Here is a 15,284-nt window from a genome sequence, read left to right as displayed (position 1 = left end):
CTCCCTTGACTCTGATGACTCTAGCTTTTTATCAAGTTTACAAAACTAGCCAGCACACCACTCCAGAAAGAGGCTTGATTAAATGGCCTCCAATCCAACCTTTAGTTGGACAAGCTGATTTTACTGTTACAAGGAACTAGTGAGGGATTCCCCCTATTGTGGGTCTCCTCTGCAGCAATAGCAATTACTGTTGTAAAGTTGTAAACTGAGCTTGCGCCCATTTCCACAACTGGAACCAAAACCATATCGGAACCATTTGCATAGGTTGGCATTTTGGTTTAGTTTTTTAGAGACAGGGTTTCTTTGTGCAGCCTTAGCTGTCCTGGACTTACTTTGTAGACCAAGCAGCCTTGAATTTACACAGAGATCCGCCTGCCTCTGCTTCTCCAAGTGTTGGGCTTACAGGCATGCACCACAGTGCCTGGCTCTCAGGTTGGTTTTTTTGTTTTGAGGCAAAGTATGTAACACTGGCTGGCCTAAAACTCACTATGCAGCCCAGGATGACCTGAAACTCACAGAGATCCACATGTCTCCAACTCTTAAAGTGTTGGCTCTATGAATTCTGTGGCCCACATGCACCCACACCCATGTACACACAGTATACACATGCACAATACACACACCCAGACATAAAATAATTAATTAAAAATAAAGAGAATTGGCCAAGAGTATAGCACAGTGGGAAGTTTATTGCCTAGTAGCCTAGTGTGCACGAGGTCCTGGGTACAGAGTTTAGCTTCATTAAAAAACAAAAAAAAGATAATGATCTGTTTTATGAGAGTCTAGTGCAAAGCACCTGTAAAACCAACTGAGTCTGGGTGGGTTGATTTGGAGAAGGGAGGTTCCTGACTACCAATTTCAGATTTGCTTTCTTGAGATAGTCTCTCATGTAGCCTAGGCTGGCCTTAAACTCCCTATGTAACAAAGGATGTCCTTGAACTTTTGATTGTCTTGCCTCTACCTCCCAAAGGCTGATATCATAGGAATGAGCCACAAACCCAAAGCTTTGTACATGCTGAGCAAATACTCTAGCTGAATTGATTACCAATTAATAGCCCCAGTTCATGAGTTATATTACAATTTTCTTAATTCTTTTTGTTTTGGTTTGGTTTTTTTTTTTTGTTTTTTTTTTTTTGCCTTTTGTAGGGGTTTCTCTGTGGAGCCCTTGCTGTCCTGGAACTCTGTAGACCAGGCTGGTCTAGAACTCAAGAAATCCATCTGCCTCTGCCTCCCAAGTGCTGGGATCAAAGGCATGTGCCACTCTGTCCTGGCTTATTTTGTTAATTCTTGATGATCTGCTCAAGTTCTTTTTAATAATACTTTCTAATCCTCCTGTTATTTTATATTTCTCTATCTTATATTTCTGTCTAGTTCTTAAAAGTCAGGATTTCTGGCTGGAGTGCTTGGCAGTGCCTTCACAAAAGCAGGATGAGGACAACAGAAGGACAGCCTGCCTATCATTTGGGGGCTGGAGTGAGTTTGGCTCCCTTCCACTTCCAAAACTTGGCTATGTGTAATTCTCTGACTTTTGAATATTTGTGACTCCATAATTGGGTATACTCATCTATGAATGTGTGTGTTTATACGTGATTCTCCGCTGTACTTCTGAGTAGACAGCAGTAGACAGAAATTTTCAAAGAAAAGTCAGTGGGATGACTCTGTATAGCTATCCTTCTGTACCATTTTGCACAGATCTCTGAGCTGGAAGGGACAATGCTGTGGGTGTTGAATGTCCATGTATATTCCTGCATCTCTGCCAGTAAATGATGAGTTCTGTGTGCGTTTCCATGCTGAGTATCTGCATCTGTGAAAGTTAGTGGTCCTGAGGATTGGTATGTTTCTGCATGTGTGGGAGGTCGCTAAAAGTGGGGGCGGTTCTGAGTGCACCCCTGAGTTTCACTGTAGCTATATATGTAAGGAGTGCACTGCTATGTGGCAAGTATAGACTCTCCATGTCTGGAAGAAACATTACAACAGGAAATACTCTAGATTCCAGCTTCCGGATGGAATTTCACTCTGAAAAACACCCCTTCCTGATCCTCTCAATAAATGCAGCATTCTTTGTCTTTCTTCAAGAGGCCTGAGTTGAGGGGGTTTATGCTAACCTTGACCTCAGAGGCCATGCCTATCAGGAGGTTTTGGCAGAATCATGAAATTCCACACCATGCCACTTGCCTCTTGCCAATCCTACTTCTTCCTCCCAAACCCTTTAATAGCCTCACATTATCTACCAGACTAATTCCAGTCTAAACTGTTCAGAGGGGCCTGATGAAGACACAGGAAGATGGGACAAATGAACAGCACCAGGTTTGGGATTTTGTTTCCAGTAAATACATATAAATAGGGGAACAAGGGACAGATACAAGGCAGAGACCAAGAAATAGGGTTTTACAAGGTTGGAGCAGACAGTCAGAAATGGAGAGCAAAGCATAGATAGGTGGAGAAAGATACACAGAGATAAAAAGTTAAGTTTGTGCAGAAATAGAACCTAGCTTAGATGAGACCAAATGCAAAAAGAGGCCCATTCGGCTGGGCCGTGATGGTACATGTCTTTAATCCCAGTACTAGGGAGGCAGAGACAGGTGGATCTCTGAGTTTGAGGCCAGACTGGTATATAGAGTGAGTTCCAGGGTAGCCAGGGCTACACAGAGAAACCCTGTCACAAAAGAAGAAGCCAGTTGAGGTGGCACACACCTGTTATACAAGCACTCTGGGAGGCAGAGGCAGGCAGATCTCTGTGAGTTTGAAGCCAGCCTAGTCTACACAGAGAAGCCCTGCCTCGAAGAAGAAGAAGAAGAAGAAGAAGAAGAAGAAGAAGAAGAAGAAGAAGAAGAAGAAGAAAAAGAAGCGTAAGAAGAAGAAGGAGGAGGAGGAGGAAGAGAAAAAGCAGAGCATTCATAGGGATGAACATAGAGAAGGCAGTCAGGAGAGCAGCTACATTAAGATAAGAGTAAAATGTCCAAGTATGGTGCTGCACACCTTTGATCCCAGCACTCTACAGGAGTATGCAGGAGGATCTTTGTGAGTTTGATGCCAGCCTGATCTACATAGCCGTTCCAGGGCAGCCAGGGCTACATAGTAAGATCTTGGATCAAAAAATAATAATAAAATGAAAATAAAATGAGGGCAGAGACCAGGCATGAGGATGTACCCTTGTAATCCCAGCACTCAGAAGGCTGAAACAAGAGGACTGGGAGTTTTGAGGGTAGCCTGGGCTATACAGTGAAACCCTATCTAAAAAAAAAAAAAAGTAACAAATGGTGTCTTTTACCTATAATCCCAACATTCAAGAGGCTGAGGCAGGATGATCATCATGTGTTTGAGGTCAACCTGGGCTACATAGTGAGTTGCAGTATAGCCTGAGCTAAGTGTAAGACTGTGTCAAAAGAAGAAATTAAAGATGGTGGGAGAGATGGCTTAGTGGTTAAAAGTACTTGTAGATCTTGCACAGGACCCAAGTTTGGTTCACAATCCCCACATGGCAGTTTATTACGTAACTCCAGTTCCAGTGCAATCTGGCATCTTCTTCTAGGTTTTGCTGGGCACTGCATACACACGGTGCTTATCCATACATGCAGACAAAACATTCATAAACATAGGATAAAAATAAGTCACTTCAGCCAGCTGGTGGTGGCACAAGCCTTTAATACTAGCACTCAGGAGGCAGAGGCAGACAGATCTCTGAGTTTGAGGCTTGCCTAGTATACAGAGCGAGTTCTAGGATAGTGAGGGCTGATACACAGAGAAAAACATAAACGAATAAATAAATTCAAACGAAAGAAATGAAGGGTAAGAAAAGTAGGTTAGGCAGGAGTAAGTAGAATTAGAAAAAGATGGATATAAGGTGTTGATGTTGAAGCTAAAATTGTTGAGCATTTGTTCTTTCTGAGATATCATTCTCCTGGTTATCCATATATTAACTCATTAGCCCACAGTGACATATGAAGCAGAAATACTGTTATCATTTGTCTTGTTCTCCAGATAAGAACACCACAGCAAAGCGGCATGACACTGCTAAGATTGAATCCAACAACCTAGCACAGGGAACATGCATTTTTACTGTTCTGTCATGTTCATGACATGAACACATTGATAAGAACAAAGACTGAATGGGGAGCATGGGGGTGAAGACAGATATGGAAATTGAAACAAAAAAGTTAGAATCGAGAAAGCCAGTAGGAAATAAGTCGATGAATGCAGCAACAGAGTAAGGAAGATGAGTTGGAGATAACCAGAGAGAAGATAAGTCAGAACAAAGTGTAGGGACAGGTTGTGAAAGAAGCCAAGGAGCCAATGGAAATTGAAGAAGAAACAAGACAGAAATTCTGGAATGTATATGAGGAAGAGCAATGCAGTCTGTGAATAAGGACAGGGAGACAAACCTCAATTAAGATTAGGAACATGACATAGACAAAGTGGTCCAAAACATAGGTAGAGAGAGTAAGAGAAAAAGAACGAGGTGGAGAGAGAATCTTAGGAACAAAGCAGGAGGCCTGGAAAAGTGGCTCGGTTGTTAAGAATACTGACTGCTCTTCCAGAGGACCAGAGTTCACTTCCCAGCACCTGCATGGTAGCTCACAATGGTCTGTAACTCGAGCTTCAGGGGATTTGACACCCTCTTCTGGCTATGCACATGGAACACAGATAAACATGCAGGCAAAAAACCTACACACATAGAATAAAATAAATTTAATTTGAACGAAAAGAGAGAGAGGAAGAAAGGAAGGAAAGAAAGAAAGGCAGATAGACAGATGGAAGATGGATGTGGCTGCAGTTTAGTAGAGCACTTTTCCAGCATAAGCAAGGAAACCTTAGCATGGATTATATCCCCAGCACAAGGAAAGAGAGGGAGGGAAAGGGGAGAGGAAATAGAGTAGGAGAGACAGGACAGACACAAACAAAAAGCAAACTAGAGATACACACACACACACAAAACAAAACAAAACAAAAAACACAACTAGAGACAGATGTAGCACACCTGAGAGGCAGTGGCAGTGATGGTGAAATGGGAGGTTGAGACCAACAGAAAGGAGAAATGGAGACAAAAGTGGGCAAGGCCAGATCAAGAGATGTAGCTAAGTGATTCTGGGTTTGGTTGATCCCTAGCATGTCATAAAGCCGAGCATGGGTTTGCATACCTGTAATCTCAGCATTCCAGATGTGGAGGCAGGAGTTTCAGAAGTTCATGTCATCCTCAGCTACATAGAGAATTAATTTGGAGCAAGCCTGGGCTCTATGAACCCTGTATGCCCCCCCCCCACACACACACACAAGAAAAACAACAAGCAACGCATTTTATGGAACATATATTTAATCCCAGCTCTCTAGAGGCTAAAGCAGGACCGTAAGACAGTCTAGGCTACATAGCAAAATGCTGTCCACTGTTGTTCAACAAGGCAGGGGACTGTTACTTACTGCTGTGTCCTTCATCCAGATAATATAATATGAATTACGGGAAGAGCTCTCATTTATTAGAATTGGGGATTATGCTTGAATTTATATTTATTATGTCATCAAAGCCTCATGACTGATGTAGAAGTTATTATTATCATCTCCAGTGCAGAAACTGACACTCCAAATAATGAATAACTCCAAAAGTCACAAGGCATAAGAAGCCATATTCTAGCCAGGCTGCTTCTAAGGCCTACTCATTTGACTAGGGCATTATGCTCAGGTAAAGGCTTGTTAGACACATGTAGTCTTGGTACTCTGGAGTTTCTATCATCTCCTGGAAAAGACAGACCTAGTAATGTCAATGTGAGAAAGTTCTATGAATTGCAGAAATAACCCACTGTGGGAGAATGTTGGCCCAGAGAAGGCAAATAAAGCTTCCTCGAGTAGTATAGTTGAGGGTCAGATTTCCATGAAAGTTAAAAATCTTGTTTCCATAGGTCTCTTCAAGTCCTTCATAAGTGTACAGTGAAAAATCTAAAGTACTAATTTATCTTACTAAAATAAAATTGAAATCTCAGCTGGTCATGATAGCTCATACTTGTAACCCCAGTACCTAGGAGGCTCAAGGAGGAAGATCTCCACAAGTTCAAGTCCAGCCAGGGGTACATAGCAAGACCCTGTCTCAAAAATAGATCGAATCTTACACTTCATGTTTAAAAAAAAAATTCTATCAAATTTGACACCAGTTCTAAAATGTACACATTGTTATTGTGAAACTGAAACTTTTTTAGATTACCAGTGTTAAAAAAAACAAATTTCTGACCAGGTGTGGTGGAATATGCCTATAATCCCAGCACTCAAGGAAGCAGAGGCTGGTGAATGTCTGAGTTCGAGGCCAGCTGGGTCTACAGGACAGCCAGGACTATACAGAAAAACCCTGTCTTGAAAAACTTAAAATAAATAAATCAATTATTCTGGGGACACTGAGAGGGTTCAGTGGATAACACATCACCAGCCACTAGTTTTGTTGATTCACGTTAGATCCCTAGGCCTAATATGGTGGGAAAAAAAATAAATTTTAAAAATTCTGTCAACCACAGTATTAAGGATTGAATACTATTTTTATTCCCTCTGTAGATGACATTATCATCTTATACTTCAGTGGCAAAATAGAAGCTACCAGAGCCTAAGAATTGTTACAGAGCTGGGCATTGTGGTGTTCCCCTTTAATTCCAGCATTTGGGAGACAGAGGCAGGTGGTTCTCTGAATTCAAGACCATCCTGGTCTACTGAGTGAGTTCCAGGCCAGCCAGGGCTGCACAGAGAAACCCTATCTGGAAAAAAACAAAACAAACAAAAACTGTTACAGGACTGTCATCTTCCCACATATCTCCTATTTGTTTGTTTTAAACTATGTTATCCTCACATTTATTGCTTGCTTTAAATCTTTTTGTCCAAAGTGATAATGTTCATAGGGACACTTGTCTCATCCTCTTCACACCTGAAATTTATTTTCTCCAGTCCTCCCTGGATTCCGGTAACAAGTATTTTCTTGTGGCAATGTCTGTCCAGGGCTCAGGCTAGGCTCCATGGGACCTTGGAACAATCAGATATGGAGTTGCCCTCGAGGGTTCTTCTGTCTGGGGGGGAAAGAGGAGAGGAAACAACAGTCCCATCTGAGAGGAGGGAAAGATGCCCCAAGGGAGAAAGTGCTCTGGGCATTTGGGGTGAGGAAGTTTACTTGACCTTGCACCTTGCACCTTGACTATGCTGCCTCCCAACACGTCTTACCTTATTTAGTATGGCCTTGACTTCAATTCAGGGCTGGACAATAGCCGCAGCTCCCTCCAAAAGCCACAGGACTGAAAATGCCATCCATAGTTGTGTGGCAGAAGCTAGTCTCCATGGGCTTCAGCATTCAGTTCTAGGCAGCTAGGAAGTCCAGGATAAAATCAGACAGCTTGGTTGATGGGTGAGGGAGGGTCTGGTCTCTGCTTGCAGGCTCCTCTCTTGAAAACTGGATTCTCTCGAGAAGATGAACAAGAGTCTTAGCATGGCAACGGGCGAAAGGATGAAAGATCTTGATTTTCTTCCTGGAGCTGAAGAGCTGTACAGCTGGCCAGGAGGAGGGAGATGAAGAAAACGATAAAGAGACAAAGTTATGTTTTTGAAGCTGGAAGTCAAGGAAGCAGCTGGGCTCTACAGTAGAAGTCAGAGACCTGTTACACAGGCAGGGTATCTTCAGAGAGTGAGAATGCAGTGTCCTGACGAGAAGAACTAGGATCTTTATGGCTGTCTGAAGGGAGATAACTCTAAGTTACAACTCAAAAAGCCGGCAAGTCCAGCAGTGACTCTAGCAGCACCTGCTAATTCCATCACTTTACATGTTTATCCTTTCCGAGACTACAGCAAGTAGGACTAGACAAGACAGAGGGTAGCTCTCCTTTCCTGGGCCCAGTGCTCCAAATCCCGGCTTTCAACCTTTCTCTCAACACCAGCCTCCAGCAAGGTGTCATGTAGTCCAGGCTGATCTCAAGTTCCCGTATAGTTGAGCACAAATGTTGAACTTGTGATCCTCCTGTCACTACTTCCTTCGTGCAGATTACAGGGACATGCCAACCATACCCAGTTCATGCAGTGCTGGGAATCAAACTCAGAGCATTGTGCAAGCTGGACAAATACTCTCCCAAGCCAGCTATATTCCCAGTCCCATTTCTCTTTCTTTCTACTGGATCATCCCCAGCACAAAACAATCTATATATCTTGTCTTTTAAAAAAAAATCATTCTTTCTGTGCATGATGGTTCATGCCTTTAATCCTAGCACTTAGGAGACAGAAGCAGGCAGGCAGAAGTAAGTCTGAGTTCCAGGTCAATCAAGGTTACATTTTAGATCTTGTCTCAAAAATAAATAAATAAGCCAGACAGTGGAGGTATGTGCCTTTAATCCTAGCCCTGGGGAGGCAGAGGCATTCAGATCTCTAAGTTTAAGGTCAGCCTGGTCTACAGAAAGAGTTTTTTTTTTTTTAAGATTTATTTATTATTTATATAACATTCTGCCTGCACACCAGATCTTACTATAGATGGTTGTGAGCCACCATGTGGTTGCTTGGAATTGAACTCGGGACCTTTAGGAAGAACAGCCAGTGTTCTTAGCTTCTGAGCCATCTCTCCAGCCCCAGAACAAGTTTTAAGATAGCCAGGGTGACACAGAGAAACCTTGTCTTAAAAAAAAAGAAAAAGAAAAAGAGAGAAAGAAAGAGAGAGAGAGAGAGAGAGAAAGAAAGAAAGAAAGAAAGAAAGAAAGAAAGAAAGAAAGAAAGAAAACAATATATAAATAAATCACTCTCAGGTTGGGCATGTTGGAGCACTCAGGAGCCCTAGGTTGGAGGATTATGAAGTTAAGGCTAGCCTGATCTACATAGTGAGAGCCTATCAGACACAGAAAAATTATTACTTAATTCTTTACCCTAGTAGGACCCTGATGTTTGACTATGTTTTTCTTTCACAGATAAGTTTCTCAGGGGGTTTGTCTATATACCTAGCCCCACTTCAGTGAAGGAGAGGGAAGGTGTTCTGTTCCTTTGACCTCAGTGAGAGTCCTGTGTCAATCCTGTGCCAACAAGCACTCTACTCCATTAGTCCTGTTTGTTAAAATATAATGTATATTAACTGGGTTTGGTAGCACACACCTTTAACCCCAGCACTTGGGAGGCAAAAGAAGACAGATCTCTACAAATTGAAGGTCAGCCTGATCAACAGAGTAAGTTCCAGGCCAGCCAAGTCTTCACAGAGAGAACCCCCTATCTGAAAAAAAATCCTATATTTGTTTTTCATGATATGCATTATCAAGTTTAGAATACTACTATATGTACAATTTGAATACACAATAAAACAGTTACTTATATACCTTTACCACACAGCTTCAAAAACATTATTTACTAATGACAAAATCCTCTTTGGAAACTTCCCCATTTACATCTCTTTCTCCTACCTGAAAGGTAACCACTGTCCTGGAATGTTCCTTTTTCCTTCCTCTTTTGTATGCTTTTTGAACACATTGCTGAATCATAGATGGCTTAATTTGCATGTATTTCTTTAAATATGTTTTTGGAAACTGTTTTAAAATCAGCATTAGATTTCCAAATCTTGCCAATATTGGTAGAGGTAGCTACCTTTCTGTGTTTTTATTCCATTTCCATGTTTTAACATAAAACACGTATCACCGTATTCATTTATTCATTTCCAGTTTCTTGCTTTTATAAACAGGCTTTTGTGAACCTTACTATGTAATTTCAGTACATACATGCAAGGAGTACTCTAGGGGACAGTTCTCAAACTCTCAGGGTTTCTCTGTATAGCTCTGGCTGTCTTGGAATTCTCATTGTAGAGCAGGCTGACCTTGAACTCACAGAGATCTGCCCTGCCTCCAGAGCATTGGAATTAAAGGTGTGCACCACCAGCATTTTGCACCAGTAGCTTCTTACTAGTATTCTGATTTCAGCCCTCGTTGGTTCCATGGGCTCACTAGACATCATGGTGAGAAACACTGCAGTGAGAACCGTTGCAGTACAATAGATACCTAGAACTAACTATTGGGTTCAGAGTATGTGCATCACTCAGCTTCACTAGAAATTCCAAATATGTTTCTAGAGGGTCTATCAATTTACATTCTCACTCATGGTGTATCTGTTCACTCTTAATCCATTTTGGTGTCCACCCTCTCCATATAACAAAGTCATAAATGATATCCATGTTGCTAGCACCAATGGACGTTTCTCATTCCTCATCTTATTCCACTTCTCATTGCTCTTGAGACATTCCAGACATACTCTAATTCAGAACTTTAGGTCTAGGCCTTTGATCCTTCCTGGAGCTCAATCAGGAACCTGTTCCATGTTTTTGAGGCAGAGTTTCTCAGTGTAACAGCCCTTGGCTGTTCTGCAACTAGCTCTGTAGACCAGGCTGGCCTTGAACTCACAGAGATTGGGATTAAAGGCATGCACCAGCACAGCCTGGTTCTCTTTTATTACTTTTTCTCAGTCTAATCATTTTTATTCTCAGGACTTCCTCCCCTCCCCCGAGACAGGGATTCACTATGTAGCTCTGTCTGACCTCAAACTCAGATAGTTTTGAGCTCTACCTACCTTTGCCTCCTAGGTGCTGGAATTAAAGGTATGAACCCCCTACATCCAGCCCTAGTCTCAGGACTTTTAATGCACCTCTGTGCTGATGACTGCCATTTACATCTGAAACCTAGACCTCTTCCCTCAGAAGCATATTCCACCTGTGTTACTTCTCTGTATTACTACCTGGATAACCAAGGGCTTAACATAAAAATGAACATTTTCACAGGGTCTTACTCTGTGCTCTCAAACTCAAGGCAATCATCCTGCCTTAGTGTCTCAAATTCTGGGATTACAGGCATGAGCAACCACACCTGGATTTTTCACAACTGAACTATTGATCAACCCTTGAAAACCTTATATGAAATGCACAGCCTGTGTACCATAGCAAAAATTCCATCTCCAAAAAGCAAATGTGTCATAACATCTGTAACTAAAGTATACACATCATCCTCTGTGCTTTTTCATCTCCAGTGGACTTATAATATCAAAACAATGGGATGCTCGGCAAATACTTATTAGTGTGTTTTTTAGAAAATGATGACAAGAAAAAAAAATCTGCAAATTCAGTACAGGTTTTTTTTTTTTTGAGAGAGAGAGAGAGATTCTCTGTATAGGCCTGGCTTTCTTGGAACTCACTTGTAGACCAGGCTGGCCTCGAACTCAAGAGTTATCCTTGCTTCTGACTCCTGAGTGCTAGGATTAAAGCCATGTGCCACCACACCAAGTCTTTTTGACTTGAGGTTGATTAAATCAGTGAAAGCCAGTTCTCCAAGTCGGGGTGGGGGCAGGGTCCTTCTACTTCATGAACCCTTTCCCTGAGACACTTTCTTCTCCATTCTTCATTTGTTGATTCCCAGTCTTTCATGCTTTATTAAGTACTACCAATCCCCAAATTCTCTTTTTCCTGTCATTCTGTTCTGTTCAGATATAGCCTTACGGCAATTGTAATTGTGCACGTTTACATGTTGTAATCTTGTGTCTATTTATGTCCCATCATCTTCAGTACTGGACTGATCATTGTGAGAGTGGAGTTCGCTCAGCATGCTCTCTTGTTTGTGACACTGTACACAGAGCCTTGATTACATGCTCAAGAGACAGTCACAGAGTCAGCTGAAACTTAGACAAATGAAATGGAATGGGGGAAAAGTGAAGATGGTTTCAGGGAAAGGCAACAAAACGTGTAAAAACTCAGCCGTAGTCCTCAGGAGCCTGAAGCAAGAGGACTAATACAAGTCCAAGGTCAGCCTGGGCTACAGAGTGAGGCTCTGTCTCCAAGACCCAAAAGAAGCAAAGCAAAACAACAACCAAAACCTCCAGAGGTTATAACATATATGAAATGGTCAAAAATTTTTTTAATTAAAGTAAAAACATACCTTCAGAGGCTAGAAAGATCAAAGAAGTCTTAGAATTTTTTTTCAACTTTGACTCAAGCATTAGGCCTTAGAAAAGCTTACAGAGATCTTGCTAGGTCAGAAAGAGCCCCACTGAATGGTCAATGTTAAATTTTCTTTTGAATTCATGGGGAAGGGACTTGAAAGAGTCTAAACATATGAATGATATGATTTGATTTTAAAAGATATAGACTGGCCAGATGTGATGGCACATACTTTTAATCTCAAGGCCTGCCTGGGCTACATAGTGAGACCTTGTCGAAGAGAGAGAGAGAGAGAGAGCCAGGATATAATTTGAGTTTCTACTTTGACCTAGATCCTTCATTTAAGTAAGTTACAAAAGTGCAAACTCATTGAGAGGAAGATGTCTTGAATTAGGGAAGAACTGAGATTTAATTTTTCGGGTTCTCTAGGATATTCAAGCAATGCTGTCTTATAACCAGCTGAATATCTATCTGGGCCAGGAGAAATGTCTGGATTTGAGATTTGAACTCTTTTAGAGAAATCATCAAAGAACTGATCATTGAAGCCATGGAAGCAAATAAAATATTGAAGGAAAAACCAGAGAATATGCAAGGGAAGACAAGAGAGCTCGGACCAAAGCTTGCCAAGACTACTAGGATAAGAAGGAACCTGAAAAAGAAAGAGGAGAAAAATAAGCATAGTGATATGTCATTGTGAAGTAATTTCAGGAGGAGGGAGAGGTCACTGGTGCTACCCAAATGCTACCCAAAAACCAAGTAGTAAGACCTCTAAAAATATTTTTTTGGGTTTAGTACCATATGCTTATACCTTGATAAGAAAACAGTTTGGAAGAAGCAGTGGAGGTGAGTTGGAGCAAGTTAAAGATAAGTGGGAGGTAGGAAATGGGACAGTTGACTATGAGCAAGTCTTGAGTCATTTGTAGAAAGAAAAGAGAGATAACTTCTGGTGATTGTTTTTAGATGGGAGAAGATACCTGAGTGTATAAAACCAAAAGAAAAGGAACACGAAACACATTCAGAGGCTTGGTGGTAAGAATTCAAAACCTCTTCTCTGACGCTTTCTCTTTTTACTCCGTGTAGTAAGGGGGGGACTATCTGCTAAGTACTAGGGGGCAATTCAAGATATTAGGAAGACTAGATTTGATTTGGCCACTGTGGGTGAGAGTTAACTAGGGAATGGGGGAAAACGGAAAAGAAAGTTGACTAGTAATAGGGAGCTAGGTTAGTTCTGAGGGATTTGTAGAAGCTGGGAAATGAGGGTTTATTATAACAAATCTGGAAAATTGTAGTATTACCTATTAGCGTTCAGCTGTCTGGGCACAAGCATGGCGGGGGGTGGGGGGGAGGCAAGCAGTTGTACTGATTCTGCATTGGGTTGCTGCCAGCTAGATAATGGATACAACAGGGAACTGAGGCTAAAAGAGTGGAAAAGTAAAGGACCATGAGATATGGTCTGAGAAAATGAGTAGCCAAGGATCACTATGAGCCAAGCCTAGCTTAACTCTGGAATATGTAGAAAGGCTTCTGGGAAAGAGTGATGGGAGAACGGAAGAAGACATGAGTTGTAACGGAAGGGTTTAGGAATTTGAGTCCAGGGACTTGCCTCTGTGGGACCAGGGAAAGATGGGAAGGAAAGCTGAAGGGAAGTTCAAGGCCAGCAGAAGGAGGGCCTTAAGCTCCTAGCAGCTAGAGGTGAAACTGGCCCTCGCGAGGGGGCGTGGCCAAGCTCAAATCCCTACGAGGGGGCGGGACTCCAGTAACTAGGTCCCAGCGCTGCGGTGGCTGCGGCTGTCTCTGCAACGGCTCGGGCCTCCCCATCCTCCAGTTCCCAGGCTCTTCCTGCCCGCCGTGGTGGAAACCCAGGCCAAAGGCGGAGAAGCCCGGTCCAGCCCGTTCCTCTGCCCGCGCCTCTGGAGCATCGTCCTGAAGGACTGCCCGAAGGCAAGCCTCGCAGCCAGAGAGCGCCGCGCACACGCGCGCCTCCCGGCCACGGCCATCCTCTCTTCCCTCCTTCCTCTCCTCTCTCTCCTCCCCTCTCCCCCCCTCCCCCCAGCCTCTGCTGCGGCGGGAGGAAGAACCCTTCCAGACCAGCCCAGAGAACCCAGGTCGGTTCTCATTCCGGGAGAAAGGAGAGACCCCCGCGCTGAGATCCCTCTAGCTGCTCGCCCCCGGCCACGGAAGTGACTGGCTGTCTATCAGGAGAGCCCGCGCCTAGCGCAGCCCCCCGACCCTCGCCCAGCCGCTGCCGCATAGACAGCGTTTCCCAGCGGGCCCCCGGCCCCGCCGAGCCCACTCCCCGCTTGGGGCCAGGGCCGGCGATGCCTGGCGCGGCAACGGCGGTGGCCGCGGCTGCTGCTGCTGCTGCCGCCACGGCTGCGGGCCGGAGCCCGGGTCGGGGGCTCGAGTCTCCGCAGTGGGGCTGAGCCCGCAGCCCCGCCCCCCGAGCCCGAGGCCGCTGCTCTGCCGGGCGCCGGGCCTTCTCCGCCCGCTCCTCCGCCCCAGGAACTGGAGCCAAGCGGGGAGCCCGGGCCCCGCGCCCAGGCCCGGACCATGCATGGCCACCGAGTCCCGGGGGGGCCTGGGCCTTCGGATCCCGAACGCTCGGCGGCGAACACCCCTGGCGCCGCTCCACTGGCCTGTGCCGACTCGGACCCTGGAGCCTTGGAACCCGGACTGCCGGTGCGCAGGGGCTCAGGCTCGGCTCTTGGAGGCCCTTTGGATCCTCAGTTTGTGGGACCCTCGGACGCCAGCCTGGGAGCTCCTCCAAGCTCCCGGGTCTTGCCCTGCGGCCCTAGTCCACAGCACCACCGGGCCCTGCGCTTCTCCTACCACCTGGAGGGATCGCAGCCTCGGCCTGGTGAGTGATCCAGCAGGCATGGGAACCTGGGCCACGGGCCTGGTACTGGAAACGGTTCTTGTTCCAGGGCTTGGGGCTAACCCAGCCCCTAGGGTCCCCTCAAACCCTATTCCACCCCCTCCCCGCAGCCTTCCTTCCAGTCCTTTCAGCCTTTGCCCCTTGCTCTTCTCTGTCCCTTGTGCTCTCAACCCTTAAGACTCTGTTCTCTTCTAACTGCTGAGGGTAACAGGAGAGGAAGCACTCCAAGAAAAGGGGGCAGTATTTCAAGGCAACAATGGGGATGTGGTTGGGGGAATACGAGAAAAGAAGTCTCCCATTAACGAAGTGCTTACATTTGTGCATGGCACTGAACTGGGTACTTTTACAAGGATTCTTGTTTCAGCTTCAGGAGCCATCTGTGAAGTGGATCTCATCAGCCACATTTTTAGGGGTGCAGACTGAGTCTCTGAGAAGTAACTTGTCCAAGGTCACACTGCCATTATGGTGCCTGGATTCAAAACTAGATAGGAGTCCCAAATATGTGGTCTTTCT

The 15,284-nt window shown here is 44.4% G+C and overlaps 1 protein-coding gene across 1 annotated transcript in view; it reads left to right on the top strand.

Moving 5' to 3' along the window:
• Positions 1-14,131: 14,131 nt before the first annotated feature.
• Fgd1 (FYVE, RhoGEF and PH domain containing 1) overlaps positions 14,132-15,284 on the top strand; it is a 42,758-nt gene continuing 41,605 nt past the window's right edge. The window contains exon 1 of the mRNA XM_055617913.1: positions 14,132-14,753. Coding sequence (XP_055473888.1) covers positions 14,447-14,753 — 307 coding nt within the window. The 5' untranslated portion in view covers positions 14,132-14,446. The remainder of the gene's footprint in view (positions 14,754-15,284) is intronic.

This window comes from Psammomys obesus, unplaced genomic scaffold (genome assembly GCF_907164565.1).
Source record: "Psammomys obesus unplaced genomic scaffold, mPsaObe1.curated_primary_1811, whole genome shotgun sequence".
Classification (NCBI taxonomy): Eukaryota; Metazoa; Chordata; class Mammalia; order Rodentia; family Muridae; genus Psammomys; species Psammomys obesus.
The sequence above is the reverse complement of the archived record's forward strand: the minus strand, read 5'-3'. Positions and strand labels throughout refer to the sequence as shown.